Source organism: Pristis pectinata, chromosome 4 (genome assembly GCF_009764475.1).
Source record: "Pristis pectinata isolate sPriPec2 chromosome 4, sPriPec2.1.pri, whole genome shotgun sequence".
Taxonomy (NCBI): Eukaryota; Metazoa; Chordata; class Chondrichthyes; order Rhinopristiformes; family Pristidae; genus Pristis; species Pristis pectinata.
Genome location: NC_067408.1, coordinates 6,717,566 through 6,736,211, shown reverse-complemented (window position 1 = coordinate 6,736,211; position 18,646 = coordinate 6,717,566). Strand labels below are relative to the sequence as shown.

General features: G+C 42.6%; 1 protein-coding gene across 16 annotated transcripts in view; it reads right to left on the bottom strand.

Moving 5' to 3' along the window:
- The window catches only part of LOC127569075 (protocadherin beta-15-like), a 212,591-nt gene that overhangs the window by 68,502 nt on the left and 125,443 nt on the right, over positions 1-18,646 (bottom strand). The window contains exon 1 of one of the 16 annotated variants that reach the window (XM_052013406.1): positions 9,070-11,071. The exons of 13 other annotated variants lie outside the window; for them this stretch is intronic. In XM_052013406.1, the coding sequence (XP_051869366.1) occupies positions 9,070-11,004 (1,935 nt within the window). In that variant the 5' untranslated portion in view covers positions 11,005-11,071. Of the gene's footprint in view, positions 1-672; positions 3,225-4,247; positions 6,822-9,069; positions 11,072-18,646 lie in introns of those variants that run through there. 2 more of the 16 variants (XM_052013403.1, XM_052013388.1) reach the window with 2 other exon arrangements.

Here is an 18,646-nt window from a genome sequence, read left to right as displayed (position 1 = left end):
AGGATAAATCAAAACTTGCTGTCAAGACGTCGACATAGCTAGTGGCGTTTATTGTTATTTATCTTTAGATGGCAGAGCAACGTCTACTCCTTCAATAACACCCATTAAGTATCCAATATAAAACGTATTCCTGCTTTGTTTTGAAAGTCACCCAAACTGCTGATGCTGAAAATCTGAAATAAAAACAGAAAATGTTGGAAACAGCAGTAGCTCAGGAAGCATCTGTGCAAAGAGAAACAGATTTAACGCTTAAGGTCGAAGACCCTTGGTCAGATCTGATTTACTTTGTTTCCGCAGATGCTGCCTGACTTGCTGTTTCCAGCAGTTTCTGTTTGCATTTCTGGAGATTTTTTTTGTTAGAAAGCCGAACAGCAATCTATCATTATACTGTCATAAAATATTGGTATTTTGGCTGCAATCGTGGATTTCATTACAATCTGCTATATCCATACAACTTACAATAATTTTATGCGGAACAATAGCAACAATTATAAATATACTGGGTGGCACATAAATGAAAAACGATGTAGTCATTGAGCCGGGTCCAGAGATGATGATCATGAAAAGTCCAGAATAGATGGAAATCTCAGCTTTTCATTTCCACCAGTTGAGATCTTGACGTGTATCCAAATCAAACGTGCTGTTCCCCCCACCTTTGGAAACGCTTCTCACCTCACTATTGTCAGTGTTTCTGCAGCTTACAGAGTTTGATACTGGTGGAATCTCGTCTTTCCCAATAGGGTAGACACTGACGTTATTCTTGCCTGCAGGTGAGCCGCACGTGTTGCGGAACATGAAGTCTCCCTTGATAGTGTGTGTAGTGGAGCACGTATCATAGCGGAAACTCTGAGAAAGTGGGTCGCCCCCAAACACTTCAACATAGTTTGGGGGTATCTGAAGGCTCCGACTCGTCTTTCGACTTCTTGCCACAAAACAGCAGGAGTTACGTTCATCAAAACCCCGTCTGTTTCTGTGAACTTTAATGGCGAGCACAACCAAAATTGCGAGAAAGACCACAGAAATTAATCCCAAGGCTATGACCAAATAAAAGTTCGTGTCCGAAGCCAAAACTGCTTCTTCAGATAAACTGTCCACCTCAGATAACAATTCTGATTTACTCTGTTCCAAGGAGATAATAATGGTTATTGTAGCTGAAAGTGCTGGCTCTCCGTTGTCTTTTACAACAACGACCAAACGTTGCTTCCTAAGATCTTTGTCCAGGACGCCACGGATTGTCCATATGTCCCCCGAGTCTGAGGAAATGGTAAAAAGTCCAGAGTCTGTAGCTTTGAAAATCTGATAAGTGAGGCGAGCATTCTGGCCAGAGTCTGCGTCAGTTGCGGATACTTTGGCGACAAGGTAACCGGGTTCAGCGAACCTCGATACAGTCTCCATCACCGTAGAGCCATATTCTGGCAGTGGCTGAATGATGACTGGAGCATTGTCATTTTGATCAAGGACAATGACATCTACTGAAACGTTGCCGCTCAGTGATACAGACCCAGAGTCCTGCGCTCGGACACAGATCTGAAAGTTTTTCAGTTGTTCGTAGTCAAATGACTTCTGAGCATAGATGACACCAGTTTCCGAATTAATATTCACGTAAGCGGATACTGGCAAGACCTGATCCCATGTTTCCAAGATAGAGTAAGACAGCTGAGAGTTCTGGTTGGCATCCGGATCAATGGCGGTCACTGAGAAGATAGAAGACCCAATGGCATTGTTCTCCGTTACGTAGGCTGTGTATGTAGATTGCGTAAAACGTGGCGCGTTATCATTTATATCGGAAATCTCCACCCGGATGGATTTCTTGGATGTGAGAGGGGGAGTTCCACTATCACTGCATACGATTGTAACATCGTAATTTGAGATAGTTTCGCGATCCAGCCGTTGCTCCGTTAGTAATCTGTAATAGTTCGTCAAAGAGGAATCCAGTTTGAAAGCAGAACCACTTAAAATTTGGCAATGTACCTGTCCATTATCTCCTGAGTCTTGGTCATTCACGTTAAACAGGGCGACCACTGTCCCGGGCAAGGCGTCCTCACTGACAGGACTGAATATAGAAGTCAATGTCACCTCAGGTGCGTTGTCGTTGATGTCAATAACGTCCACCAACACTTCACAATACGCAGGAGTTGCAAAAGATCCCTTGTCTGTCGCTTGTACGTTGACCTCAAAAACATAGTTTTCCTCGTAGTCCAAATTCCCTTTGACCCTGATTTCGCCGGTTCTGGAATCCACACTGAACATCTCACGGACTCTGTTGGAGGCATGGCTACTGAAGGAGTACGCAATCTCCCCATTGGGGCCATCATCTAAATCAGTAGCATTTAGTTTGATTACTAGTGTTCCTTTGGGTGTATTTTCCAGCAGCTTCGTCCTATATTCCGATTGCTGGAACACCGGCGCGTTGTCGTTCGCGTCCTGCACTATGACAATTATTTGCGCCGTCCCAGATTTTTCAGGGATGCCTCCGTCCTTGGCAATCAGGACTAACTTGTGGATCCTTTGCTTTTCCCTGTCTAGTAGCCTTTGCAACACTAACACCGGCAACTTGCCATCTCCACGGCGTGACTGCACATCTATCGTGAAATACTCGTTATCGTTCAGCTGGTACGTCTGTACGGAGTTGACGCCAGCATCTGGGTCATGCGCAGACTCGAGGGCAAAGCGCGCTCCTTGTGCCACAACCTCTGAGATTTCCAAGCGGAATTGGGTTTGGGGGAAACTGGGGGCGTTGTCATTTACATCCAGAATTTCTACTTGAAAATGATACACGGTTAGCGGATCTTCGATCACGGCCTCTAAGAACAATGTGCACGCGGGGTTCGACCCGCAGAGCTGCTCCCTGTCAATTTTCTCCTTTACATAAAGAATTCCATTGTCCAAATTTACATCAAGATACTGCTTCCTGGGTTTAGACACAATCCGAAAACTGCGGGCAGCCAGCTCTTTCACGTCTAAATCCAAATCGTCTGCGATATTCCCAACAAAGGCACCCAGTTGCAGCTCTTCAGGAATTGAATAGCGAATCTGTCCCGAAACCAGAACCCAGGATGATAACACAAAGTAAAAAAGTGACCATTTTAACAGCCAATGTATTTTAGAATATCCCATCTCCTGCACAAAGCATTGCAAATACTTCAGCGCGACACGCCATTCACCGATTTTCTTGAATAAGATTCTACAAATGCCAGTTTTAAACATAAAAGAGGCAATGTTGCATAAAGTACCTGTATTTTTCAAAGATTATTGATATTTTGTTCGAACCTTTTCATTTCAATTAAAATATTCACTGTTTTCGAACACAAAACCCGTTCCAGCGTTATGCGGCTCGCTATGCGGAGTTTGACACTGTATCTGATCATACGTAATGGAGGCTGGGAGGGAAGGGGGCAGTCAAGATCTCCAGACACATTTCAGCTTCTCATTGGTGAACTGACGTTCAGCCAATCATCACGCAGAATATTTCTTAAAGCTGGAATGTTTCTGTTAACCTCCGTGCCACAGTTACATTTTTTATTGTACAACATAAATTACTTGCACTGTTTTCTGTATTGGTTTGGCAATTTCCTTTTTTTGTGCTAACTTGTGGTGGATTTCCTAAGAGCTACTACTTTTCAACCCATTAAAAAAGCCTATTTTATGTAATTTTGCCACTTTCAAAACAGATAACCAACACTTAATTTAGTTATTTCTAATGCTTAATCCCCAATTCAGTCCACGACATTATATAACCAGTTGACTGCTGATTTGAGTTATTTGAGTAAAACATGCCATTTCACAAAATCTCCATAGAAATATCAATCCAGTACCAAACCCCATGACATCAGTATCATGAGGAGGGCAACGACACTCATTTATTTTAATCTCTCATGCCCCAGCGAATAACGAGTGTAAGCAGCATTTCATGTTTTTCTACCACGAAAATGTAGCTGATAATATCTCCAGGATTATTTTTCTGCGATTGTGCTTGATCCGTACATTCTTAATGGTAATATTTTCTAACTCCCACATGCAACGAAATGTTAAAACAATATAAACGCACCAAAAGGCAAACGATTGATTAGCAGAGGAGCTGATCCAGAAATAGCGACTGGAAATTCAGATCACAGAGTGATCTGATATGACTGATTCACAGGTATTGCCTAAATCCGATCTTCATGATCTAAATGTTTTCAGTAATCATTTGTACTTCCAATTGAAACCCATGAGGTGTTCTTTTCGCCATCGAATAACAACCTCACCTCATTATTTACAGTGTTCCTGTACTGCGCAGAATTGGGGGTTTGTAAGGTATCGCCATTTCCCAAAAAGCCACTAGGAGCATAATTCTTACGCGTAGATCCACTGTTGGACAACCTGACATCCTTCTTTACAGAACGTGAACTTGAGCATGAATCATAGCGGAAACTCTGAGAAAGTGGATCACCCCCAAACACCTCAACATAGTTTGGTGGTATCTGCAGGCTTCTTTTGCTTCTGTGGAATCCATGTAGTGAATTTCTTGCTGTAAAACAACCACAAGCGCCAAGGGAAGAGGTTCTATGGACCTTAATGGCGAGGATAATCAAAATCACTAGAAAAACAGACGAGGTGACCCCTAAAGTTATTACGAGGTAAAAGCCGGTATCAGAAGCAAACCCGCGATCCTCAGAAAAACTATTCACTTCTGACAGCATTTGTCTATCATTTCCAACTAAAGACAAGATGATTGTCACTGTGGCTGTAAGTGGCGGAGATCCGTCATCCTTTACACAGATGACCAACCTTTGCTTAGCGGCGTCATTGTTCCTAATACTGCGTATTATCCAGATTTCTCCCGTGTCCGGTGAAATGGTAAAGAGACCGACGTCAGTGGCTTGGAGAATCTGATAGGCAAGGCGAGCATTCTGGCCAGTGTCACTGTCGGTAGCAGAAACCTTGGCAACCAGGTAACCTGGTTCTGCGAGCCGGGATATTGTCTCCAACACAGTAGAACCGAATTCGGGTAATGGATGCACTATCACGGGAGCATTGTCGTTCTGATCCAAGATAATTACATCCACTGAAGCATTTCCAGAAAGTGGTGGGAATCCCGAGTCCCGTGCCTGAACCTGGATCTGAAAGTTTTTGAGATGCTCGTAGTCGAAACTTCTCTGCGAAAATATGACACCACTGTGCGAATTAATCGAGACATACGTGGATACTGACATGCCCTGAATCTGAGTCTCCAAAATAAAATAGGACAGATGGGCGTTCCTATTTAAATCTTGATCTAAAGCAGTCACAGAGAATATGGATGCACCAATGGCGTTATTCTCCATCACATATGCTGTATATATAGGCTGTGTAAACTGAGGTGGGTGATCATTTATATCCGAGACCTCCACCAAGATCGTTTTGTTGGACGTCAGTGGAGGAATCCCGGCGTCGCTGCACACGATAGTTACATTGTACGTTGATACATGTTCACGATCCAGTGTCTCCCGGGTAACTAGTCTATAATAGTTATTTAAGGATGAATCCAGTTTAAACGGAAGGTCGCTTGGGATTTCGCAATCTACGTGTCCATTGTCAGCCGAATCCTTGTCTGTTGAACTGATCAGAGCCACCACAGTCCCGGCCAGGGAATCTTCACCGACAGGGCTGAATAAAGATGTCAGTGTAATCACAGGAGCGTTGTCATTCATATCAACAATGTTAACCACCACGTGACAGTACACAGGAGTTGCGTTAGGACCTTTATCTTTTGCTTGAACGTTAATCTCAAAAACACTATTTTCCTCGTAGTCCAGATTGTTCTTAACTCTGATTTCGCCAGTTTTAGAATCCAACCCAAACATTTCACGAACTCTATTCGAAGTATGACTACTAAACGTATACACGATTTGCCCATTGAGTCCAGCATCCAAATCTTTGGCATCCAGTTTAATCACTAACGTTCCTTTGGGTGCATTCTCCCGCAAACTGACCCTGTAGACCGGCTGGGGAAAAACAGGCGCGTTGTCATTGGCATCCTCTACAACGATCATTATTTCAGCAGTGCCAGATCGCTCAGGAATGCCTCCGTCCTTAGCTATTAACACCAACCTGTGTGTACTTTCCTTTTCTCTGTCCAGCGGTCTTTCCAAGACTAAAACCGGTAACTTTCCGTCGCCACCCCGCGTCTCAACATCGAGGGAGAAATAGAGATTGTCTACTAGCTGGTAGCTCTGTACAGAGTTGGTTCCAACGTCCGGGTCCTGTGCGCATTCCAGAGCGAAGCGCGTTCCAGGAGCAGCCACCTCTGATATTTCCAAATTGAACTGACTCTCTGGAAAACTCGGGGCATTGTCATTTACATCCAAAATGTCCACTTGAAAATGATACACATTTAGAGGATTTTCAATCACCGCTTCCAAAGATAACGTGCAAGCGAGGCTCAGCCCACACAACTGTTCTCTGTCCATTTTTTCCCTCACAATCAAAACCCCATTGTCTAAATTTACGTCTACATACTGCTTGCTGGGTCCAGGCACAATTTGAAAACCGCGAGCTGAGAGTTCTTTTATATCCAAATTCAGGTCCTCTGCGATGTTCCCAACAAAGGCGCCGGCATTCAATTCTTCAGGAATCGAATAAAGTATCTGTCCAGAAATTAGTGGCCAGGAAGGGATAATACAATATAAAAGTTGCCATTTCATTAGCCAATATAACTTATAAAATTCCATTTCCAGCACAAAGCATTTCAAATGATTGAGAACAACGCGGCGCCGTTGAATAATTCCTGCTAAAAAGAGTAAATTATGATTCCATTTTGACTAATACACCGGAATTCCATAAAAACCAAACGTTCTGCTTAAAAATTCTACGTAACGATTTCTGACAAACCTTCTTATTTCTTCCAATTTCGCCAAAAGATGAACGTAAAGAACCGAATGTTAGAACAAGCAGCTCTACCCTGATACACGGTATCTAGTCGTATATAATGGCGGAAGGGGAGGGTAGGGCAGCAAGGATCTCCAGTCACATTACAGCCGCTCATTGGTGAAAAAGGCTGACTTAAGTTCAGCCAATCACCACACTAAGCATTTCTTAAAGCTGGACTGCATTTCTAAAGCTTGGCGCAATTAACTATATTTAAGGTTGTACAATATAAAATCTAACCAACATTCTCTTTCATTATTTTAGATTCCGGTACACAAATATTAAATTCTACAGTGGATTTTGCACCTTGTTGATATGTAATTCAATCTTGTCCAAAAGTTATACTTTACTGAATACTTATTCGGTTTATTTCACCAAAAGCAGGCTTACTTATCATTTCCCGTATTTAATATTTAACATGTTTAAATAACTTGAACATTATCTCACATTACTTTCAGCAATACAGCAGTGTGTGAATATCAGATGATAAAAGTGAAAATAAAAAAAAATACAACTTCAATGCTTTCTTATGGAGGGAGGGAGATGAATAACTTTGAAAACGCAGCCCATCAAGTTGAAACAAATGTTTGCAACTGCGATGGTGTCCCACACTACAGCCTTTGCACTCTTAAAGGACTAACGTCAAGGGAATTTGATGTGCTTATGAACACAGTGACCAAGAAATAACTTGTCATTTTCCCTACAATTGTGCAAATGTTTAACTGCGACAGTGTATTGCAGTGTTGAGAATGCTGCACTGTCACAGATACCATATTCCAGACGAGACTCTGGTCTCCATGGGATGCCAAATTATTTTGGAGAGCAGAGCAGTTGGCCTCGATGTCATGAGCAACACCTATTAACCCTCCGCCAGGATACTTTAAATAGATTATCTCTCTTTATTCCACATTGAGGTTTATGGTAGCTGTACGCTGCCGTTTTCCACCTTAAAAACCGACAAGATTTGTCTGTGAGTTCAACTGGACACGTGGGTTTGTGGGAGATTTGACTGAGGAGTAGTCATTCCTACAAGACTCGGAAAAAAGAGGGAAGACCTTTTGGATGAGTGGAGTCAAAATCAAGGGAATTGATTGAAGGGATTGGGAGGTGGATTACAGGTGACATGAGAAAACATTTTTCTTGAGGAGATTGGAAGGGGTTCTGAACTCACTGTCTGAAAGGCTGTTAGATGCAGAACCTTCTTTACATTTGAAACGCGCAGGAATGTGTACTTGAGGAGCATAAACTGCAGGAAAATGGATTAACCGCTGGAAGACAGGAATGGATTGGATAGATCTTTTCAACCGCCACAGAACGATGGGCTAAGGACCTCCTTCTGTTTTGGACATTTTCTGTCAATCCATGACAACAAAATCGAATTCAAAAATTACTTCTTTGGCTATAACAGGCTTTGCAACCCCCTGAAAACAACTTCAGGATCAACTTCATGTTTTAATATTGCACAGTAAAATGGTGGCAATGGCAATTATTTAACCGTAAGCTCACGGAAACACCTATTGGATACGACAATTCTGATCCTGTCTGCGTCGGATGACTCGCACAAGCAAAGCAAGATCTTATCTTCTTGATGCCAACCGACTTCCAGATGTTCAGTTAACGCCGACCTGTCCTACCAGACAGGCTTCTCACCTCAGAACGAGCAGACTTCCCACAATTCGTGAATAATACACTTCCTCCATTTGCAATAGCCTCACCGGAGGCTGTGCTCTTTCCCTTCGATGAACCGTTGGTGTTTGGGAACGGGAAGTCTCCCTTTGTTGAACGTGCCATGGAACAAGTCTCATAGCGGTAACTTTGTGAAAGCGGATCACCCCCAAATACTTCAACATAGTTGGGAGGAATGTGAAGGCTGCGGCTGGCTTTCTGAATTCCATTCAGGGATTGTCTTGTACCGAAGCAACTACAGGGGCCCAGTACACAACTGTGGTCCTCAAACACATTTCTGCTTTTGTGAACTTTAACAGCTAGTATAATTAAAATCACCAGAAAAATAGACGAAATTATTCCTAATGAAATAACTACGTGTAGGCTGGTTACAGAAGCAAAGTTGGACCCTTGCAACAAGCTGTTCATGTCGGACAATAACGTTTCCTCACCATCTATCAATGACAAAATAATAGTTATTGAAGCAGAAAGTGCTGGTGTTCCATTGTCACTCACTTGGACAACCAACGTTTGTTTGGTTGTATCGGTCTTTGCAATAGCACGAGTTGTCCATATTTCTCCCGTGTCCTCTGAAATAGTAAATAGTCCCAAGTCAGTAGCTTGGAGGATCCGATAGCAGAGGCGAGCATTTTGCCCCGAGTCGGCATCTGTAGCCGTAACTTTGGTCACTGGATAGCCTGCTTCAGCGAATCGGGATACAACCTCCGTGGTCATTGGCCCATGCTCGGTTAGTGGATGAACGATCACTGGGGCGTTATCATTCTGGTCAAGGATGATGACATTTATGGAAACATTGCTGGAAAGTGATGGGACTCCATGGTCACGTGCCTGAATCTGGATCTGAAAGGTTTTTAACTGTTCATAGTCAAAAGATCTGTAAGAATATATAATGCCAGTCTCCGAATTAATATAGATATAATTGTTCACTGACTGGCCCCCTACCCAACTTTCCAGAATATCATACGATATCCGAGCATTTTCATCCAGGTCTGGATCAAAAGCCGTCACTGAGAAAATCGAGGCACCAATATTATTGTTCTCCATCACGTAGGCTGTGAACAAAGTTTGAGAAAATTCTGGGGAGTTGTCGTTTCTGTCTGAAACCTCAATCGGGATAGATTTGTTAGCGGTGAGAGGTGGAATTCCTCCATCTATGCAGGTAATTGTTACATTGTGCATGGAGGTGGACTCACGGTCGAGGAGGTCTCGGGTGAGTAATCTTAAGTGCTTCTTAGAGGAAGAATCCAGCATGAAAGGCACTTCATTTCTTACTTGGCACTGGATTTGTCCATTCTTGCCAGAATCTCTATCAGACGCACTTATTAGAGCTACTACAGTTCCAGGTGGCGAATTCTCTGGAACTGGGCTTGATAAAGACGTTAGTGTTATCTCAGGCGCGTTATCATTTACATCTACAATGGTCAACAAAATGTGACTGTACACTGCGGTGGCGTGGGACCCCCTGTCCTTTGCTTGTATAATAATATCAAATGCATTATTTTCTTCATAATCTAAATTCGCATTAAGTTTTATTTCACCAGTTTGAGAATCCAAACCAAAAATCTCACGGACTCTGGCAGAGGTATGACTACTGAAGGAGTACAGAATCTCTCCGTTGGAACCATCATCCAAATCAGTGGCATTTACTTGCAGCACTAATGTCCCTTGAGTCGCATTTTCTAACATACCGATCTTGTAAACCGATTGAGAGAATACCGGTGTATTATCGTTTGCATCTTCCACTGCAATATTAATTTGGGCGGTGCCTGACCTTTCGGGGACCCCGCCATCTTTCGCTAAGAGCAGTAGTGTGTGGGTCGAATGCTTCTCCCTGTCCAGGGGTTGTTCCAGTACTAAAACAGGCAACTTCCAATCTGCAATTCCAGCTTCAACATTTAATGCAAAGTACTCATTTGCAACCAGCTGGTAGGTTTGAACGGAATTGGTTCCAATATCCGGATCGTGAGCGCACTCGAGAGGGAAGCGCGCTCCTGGCGCGGTCAGCTCAGAGATTTTAAGGCGGATCTGGCTTTTTGGAAAACTGGGAGAGTTGTCGTTAGTGTCCAGAATATCTACTTCGATTTGGTACAGATTGAGAGGATTTTCAAGCACGGCCTCCAAAGACAGAACGCAAGTGAGGCTTGGACCACAGAGTTCCTCCCTGTCAATTTTTTCCTTTACAAATAAAATCCCATTGTTTAAATCCACTTCCAAATACTGCTTTCTTTCACCTGAGACAAGACGAAAATTACGAGCGGCGAGCTGTTTAACATCTACACCTAAATCGTCTGCAATATTCCCAATAAAGGCGCCTCGCTGCAATTCCTCAGGAATCGAATAATGAATCTCCGCCAAAACTAGCTCCCAGGCGATAAGCATGTAATACAACAGTTCCCATTTTAAGAAACAAAATGTGTTATAACATCTCATCGCCGGTGTTAAACATTCCAATGGCTTCGGTCCGATACGGTGGCTTTCGGTTTATTCCTGTGATTAAAAAAAATATGTATACCTTCACAAAAAAGGCTTCCTTGTCGAAGAATATATTTTCTTTCAATAAATTGTCGCGATTGTTTGATGACCTTCTCCAGTTTGTTGCTGAAATCCTCATTAGATGGATCCACGAAAACTGCTGCAACCCAACGCAGCTCTCTGTCCAATTTACATTGTTTCGTGTTCGTATGTAATGGAGGAAGGGAAGGGGCAGTCAGGATCTCCAGTCACATAGCAGCTGCTGATTGGTGGGCCATAGTCAACCAATCAGAACTATGTTCACTTCTTAAAGCTAGACTGCCCTGTTAAAGCGTCATTGCCTACATTTATTGTTGCACAATCAATATATATTCATACACTTCAACGTTCAGTATTTTGATATTTTCTTTTCTCTGTGAAATCTTTGTAATATATTGAAATTTTCCCTGTCCAGAACATGCGTCAAGAAGAGCATGTTCATAAGTAGTACATTTTCTAAAGCAGGCACTCGGCTGAGCAGATATGTTTTGATGTAATTGTTCATGAAACAGATTTAACTGCCTTTACATGTCTTTAGTCATGTACGATCTCACGAGAAACAAACAAGTTAGACTATATCTGGAAGGAAGGAATACTGCACTGGATTAGTCACCAGCTTGCATTAACGTTTAGGATCCGGGTCCGAGTCCTCTTTGGGCTCAAAGGACGAGGTCCTTTGCGTCTGGCAATGGTTTGTGTTAAATTTAAGCAGAATTATCCAAGCGCACTGATATATCCTACATGGATACACTGATGCCGCTAGAGCTTACAGAAGGCAGAAATCCCATGAAAGCACAAACAAATTCTGCTAATTGCACTTGACCACTTATTAGAACGAGATCTAATGAGTTCCTCTCCCTTGCTTTCCCCTTTGTCCTATTGCTAATTCCAAGCTTTATAAAGTTCTTCAAAAGTCATTGGCGAAACTTCATTCAGCCTTCGTTTAGGCAGGCTACCCATATCATAACAATTCAATGCATGGAAACTCTCCTCTAGCTGCAGCTGTATTGTAGAGAGGGTTGGTTATGTCTGGGGTGAGAACACTTGATACAAACACTGCATTGTTGAATTTGATATCCAGGGCTAAAGAAGAAGACAGAAGTATTGGTAATACTAATGCACTCGGTCATCTTCATATCAAAATCATCAAAATCACCTTTCCTACCCATTTTCCAATCCCTTTCCTTTCTGCGCTGAACTTAGATCAACATTCAAATGTAACAATCCAGTGTTAGTATCAAATGTTTTCTCATCAGGTAAAACCAACCATTTATTCTGTAAAAAGGTACAAGGGAGAGATAACAATGATTTTTCTATGATTAGAGGTTTCCCTCGTGACCTTCACAGAAGAAGTGGATGTTGAATATACTCATGCATTTATTTTATTTGTCAAACCAGGCAGTCCACAAACGATTCCCCAGTATTTGTATGGTTTTCTTCATTAATTCTGACAGTAATCCCATATCACCCGGCATTTGAAACTATGGTCAATATCTGAGTATTTACTCAGACTGTGGTTATTCCGCTACTATTTTCCTTCGGAACCTTGAAAACTGTGAAACTTTTCATTTCCATTAGTAATGTTCTTAAATACGTTGATTTTGGTTTTCACCTTTAACCCCCAATATCCGTTATAATCTCGCTTTGTCATTAAAGGCCCGACATTTGGACTTGCTATCCCAGATGGAATCTAAATACCTTTTATTACCACACACAGATTACTTTCTTTCTCAGATGTTTTAGATATTAAGGCAATCAAGGCATGTGAGGCTGGTGCGTGAAAGTGGCGCTGAGATAAATAATCAGCCATAATCTTGTTGAATGGTGGAGCAGGCCAAAAGCAAACAAAAAAACTGCTGGAGGAACTCAGCGGGTCAAGCAGCATCTCTGAATATAGAGGAATAGCTCACGTTTCAGGACGAGACTCTGTGCCAGGACTGAGTGTGTTAAGGGGAGAGAGCCAGTATAAAGATGAGGGGGGAGGGGTGTCGCAGAAGGTAATGACCGATAGGTGGATCCAGGTGAGGAAGGCTTGATGGGCAGATGGAGTCAGGTGGGATGGTGGGTGGGTGGTGGTGGAAATAGTGTCAGGGGCTGGGAAGTTATAAATGGAGACAACAAAGGACTGCAGATTATGGTATCTGATAGGAGAGGTGGTGGGTGGAACCAGATAAGGAACGGCTTTGTCTAGTTGCACTCACGAATAGCCTACTCCCGTTACCATGCTGTGTGTTCCTATACTGTTATGTTAACATCGATATAATTATACATGTTTGTGGCCAATAAGGATGAAATTCGCCTGATCGTGTCTACTCCAGTCCAATGCATGCGAATTACATGATTAATTGATTGTTCACCCTTACTTCGACATACACCCCGTACGTACACACGCGCGCGCGCGCACACACACACACACACACACACACACACACACACACACACACACACACACACACACACACAAACAGTGCTGGTTCTTACTTCACCCGCTTCCATTTAGATCACGTGATTATGAGAATTATAAAGCGCATATATCTGTTCCAACAGTGTGATGACATCACATCGTCATCAGAGGGAACAGAAACCAATCAAAGCTGAACAGCATTTCCTAATATATTAGCTGATATCAAGTGTTCGTTATGATTTGTTATATATCAATCCAGATGAACAATGTACCTGACATCACGTTCAAGTCTGACCGATGGTTGAACATCTACTCTCTATCAGATAGCAATGAAGTTTTATCTTACACCTGCAACGAACTGATGTCACCTACAACACACAATTATACGACCAATTAATTGCATAAGTAGGAGAAACTGCAAAAACAACCAGAATTATTTCATAAATTGTTAATGCTGAATCAATCTGAATGGTGTCACGAAAAGTGTGAAGTTTATTCTGCGCACAGCAATTAGGAAAAGCGCAATGGACACACAAGAGACTGCATATGCTGGGAATCTGGAGCAACACGCACAAATCTGGAGGAACAGCAAGTCAGGAAGCATCTGTGAAGGAAAATGAACAGCTGACGTTTTGGGTCGAGAACCTTCGTCAGGATTAGGCTTGATATCAGCCAGTCCTAATGAAGGGTCTCCACCCGAAACATCGACTGTCCATTTCCCTCCATAGATGTTGCCTGACCCGCTGAGTTCCTTCAGCTTTTTGTGTGTTGCTTGGGAAAAGCGCAAAGCAATTCAGCGCGGTCATATAAAGTTTACAATGTGCATTTATGGACCAGCAAAGTTACACAACTGTCTCACCTTGCTAATTTTGCTACAATTGTCAGAATGTGCTGATTGTGACTGTTCATTATTGCACGCAATTTCACCCCCGACATCATTACTGCACCCGTTGGAGTACAAGAAATCTCCCTTGGTCGATTTGGAAGTGGAGCAGGTCCCGTAGCGGAACCTTTGAGAAAGAGGATCGCCCCCAAATACTTCAACATAATTCGGGGGTATATGGAGAGTTCTCCCGCCCTTTTGGAAGCCATTCAGCGAGGTTCTTGCTGGAAAGCAACAGCATGTATCCAGGGAGCAGGTATAGCCGCCAAAACCATTTTTGTTTTTGTAAACTGTGACGGCAAGACCGATTAAAATGACAAAGAAAGTGAACGAGATTATCCCTAAAGCGATAACAAAGTAGAAGGTTATATCACCAGTCAACCCAGCATCTTCAGACAAGTTGTTCACACGAGAAAGAATTTCTGTATCATCTTCTGCCACCGATAAGATGAGAGTCATTGTAGCAGAAAGTGACGGCGTCCCATTATCATTTACCACAGCAACCAGCCTTTGCTTGTTTGCATCTTTCCTCGCGAAGCCACGGATTGTCCAAATTTCTCCTGTATCAGGTGAGATGGTGAAAAGTCCGGCGTCAGTTGATTGGAGAATCTGGTAAGAGAGCCGTGCATTCTGTCCTGAGTCAGCATCTGTGGCAGTGATCTTGGTGACCAGGTAGCCTGGCTCTGCAAGGCGGGATATTGTCTCCAGTGCTGTTGAGCCATACTCTGTGGCAGGGTGCACGATCACTGGGGCGTTGTCATTCTGATCGAGGATAATTACATCCAACAAAGTGGTGACAGTACGTGGCGGGTCTCCAGAGTCCATGGCCTGGACCTGTATCTGAAAGTTTTTGAGTTGCTCGTAATCGAAAGTTCTCTGAGCAAATATAACACCGTTTTTGGAATTCACACTGATATAATTGGACACGGGCTCGTTCAGTGATTGTCTTTCCAGAATTGAGTAAAATATTTGGGAGTTCTGGCTCAAGTCTGGATCAAGAGCTGTCACTGTGATGATTGACGCCCCTATGGCGTTGTTCTCCATCACGTATGCCGTATAGGAAGGCTGCGTAAAGTGCGGCGCATTGTCATTAATATCCGAAACTTCCATTGTAATGATTTTCCTGGATGTGAGAGGAGGAGACCCCAAATCACTGCACACGATAGGAATGTCATAGCTTGAGGTATTTTCTCTGTCCAGCAACTCATGAGTAAGTAATCTGTAATAATTCCTTAAAGACGAATCCAGCACGAAGGGTAGTCTGGCTGTGATTTCACACTCCACCTGCCCATTTTCTCCAGAGTCATAGTCCGATACACCGATCAGAGCAACCACAGTCCCGGGTGGTGAATCTTCACGGACAGGGCTGAATAAAGAGGTTAACTTCACTTCAGGGGCGTTATCATTGACATCGACAATATTAACCAGAACGTGACAGTATCCGGCACTTGGATTAGTACCCTGGTCCAATGCCTGTACGTTAATTTCAAATATACTGTCTTTCTCATAGTCCAAATTTCCTTTGACTCTGATTTCCCCTGTTTTGGAATCCACGGAAAATAACTCACGGACTACAGCAGACGTGTGACTACTGAATGAGTACAATATGTCTCCATTCGAGCCATCATCTAAATCAGTGGCATTTAATTTGATAACCAGTGTTCCTTTGGGCACATTTTCTCTGAGACTAATTCTGTAAACGGAGTTTGGGAAGACGGGTGCGTTGTCGTTTTCGTCCTGCACTACAATTATTATTTCAGCAGTGCCGGTTTTTGCAGGAATTCCCCCGTCTTTGGCTAGCAGTCCCAACTTATGTGTCGCTTGCTTTTCTCTATCCAAAGGCCGTTCGAGCACTAATACTGGCAACTTACCGTCCCCACCGCGCGAGTCAATATTTAATACGAAATATTCGTTAGCAGTCAGCTGGTAGGTTTGCAGGGAATTAGTTCCAACGTCCGGATCGTGTGCACATTCCAGGGGAAAGCGCGCTCCCGGTGCAGCTAGCTCCGAGATTTTAAGGCGAAACTGGCTATTCGCGAAACTGGGAACATTGTCGTTTACATCCAGAATCTCCACTTCGATGTGATACACAGTCAATGGATTTTCGACCACAGCCTCCAAAGACAAAATGCACGTGAGGCTCGTTCCACACAACTGCTCCCTGTCGATTTTCTCTGTAACAAACATAATTCCATTGTCTAAATTTACCTCCAAGTACTGTTTCCGGGAACCAGGCAAAATCTGAAAATTGCGAGCTGAGAGCTCCTTTGCACGTAGCCCCAGATCGTCTGCGATATTTCCAACAAAGGCGCCCAGTTGCAGCTCTTCAGGAATCGAATAACGAATCTGTCCAGAAGCCACGGCCCAGTCAAAGAAAAAACAACACAACAGTTGCCAGTTTAGCCTCCAAAATATTTGATAATATCCCATCGCCGGCACAAATCATTCCAATCGCTTCAGCGCTATACGGCGCCGTTGGTTCAGTCCTGAAAATTAATTTCTTGATATATCATCTCCTTGGTGAACAAGCGTTACAAGGCACAAAAAAACTGAGGTTGCGAGCCGTTGAGATTTTTTCTTGTTTCTCTGAAGCTCCTGAGTAGCCGAATAAACCAAGCAAACATTTCGCAGTCCGCCATTCAGGTTTTCACAGTGTCTGATCGTCTGTGACGGTGGATGGGGAGGAAAGGGGGCAGTCAAGATCTCCAGTCGCATCGCTGCTCTTGATTGGCCAACGGAGTCCCTCGCGTTCAACCAATCCTTGCACTGAGCGTTTCTTAAAGCTGCAATGTCTTCTCAAATTATTTGGTTAAAATTAGCATTTACAATTGTGCAGTTAAAAATCCGATTTTCGTTTCCCCTTATAATTATGATCTTATTTGTTAAATTAATCCTGGGAAAATGTTTTATAACGAATACATTTAATAATATTTCCCTCTCGCTGTACAATATACGTATATTCATATTGTTCTTATGAACCCTTACTTTATCTGGTTATTTCGCCACTAAACCCACTTTATTCAACTAAACATGACAAATGGCATCATAATAGCTATTCCATTCTCAACCACAGAGGCAATATGTTATGATCTAATTTTGAAATTACTCTGTGAACAGAAAACGTTGGGAATTATGATACCGGTAACGGATTAAAAGCAGAATGGACCTTGGCTGACAGGGAAAAGATGAGTTAAAATACATTGAGTTCATCACCTGTAAACACCTGGTGCAACTCTATGCAATTCTGGTTAATACCTGGCGTAAATGAATAATGAAACGTTTACTGAGCAAAACATTCCAATCTGAAGCCCCCAGCCGTATAAAAATTTCTCAAAGTAATAACATATTTAATTTTCTTGATGCAGTGGCTGACACAATATGGGCAAAAAAAAAAGCTATTTTCCGAACAGAATGCTATGGCCATTAGTATCGTCATTTAACTTATTCAAAGCATAACGAGGGGAAAGGACATTTGTCGGCATATTGAAATAATTCCAGCCATTGGATCTACATCAGGTTTAGATATTAAGTAACCTGTTTGCAATTCCTGAATGGATATCTAATGTTGCTCACAAGGAAATTGTTCTGCGCATGTCTGGTAATAAACATGCTGAGAGTTCTTCCTCACATTGCCAAAACGTAAATATACACAGACAGTGCGGGATAACCTCAACATGCAGAAATTCAAAATATGCTCGTATGTTTTAAGAGTATCCATGAAGTCACGTGGATCTCCAGAAAACACTTTAAAAAAAGATTTGATAATCTCTTTGTAAAAAAATATGAGCAACTGCAGAGAGATACGGGCACAAGGAGCATCAGAAATAACAACTGAACTACTTCATAGAGTCCCTGGACCCTGCTCCACAATTCATCATGATCACAGCAGATTTCACCTTTGGACCTTAGCTCTATGTCCCCATAATCTTTGATTCTGCTGTACACAAAAAATCTATCCACCCGTCTTGAATATGCTCAATGACTCAACATACGTAGATCACTGGTGAAGATAATTGTAAAAAAAGTCAAACAGAGGGGGAAAATCACCATTGTCTCTGTATTTTGGTCAGACTCGTATTCTGATGAAAAAAAATGAAAAAAGGAGCCTGGAAACCGAGTTCCATCCAGCGATCCTCAAACATATCTAAACTAAACCAATTGAGTGTATCTAATTGCTTTTAAGAAGGGCCTCACCTCATTGTTTACAATGCTGCTGTAATTGTCCATGTTCGCCCTTTCAGGTTTGTCTTTCCTGAAAAACTCATTCTGCATAT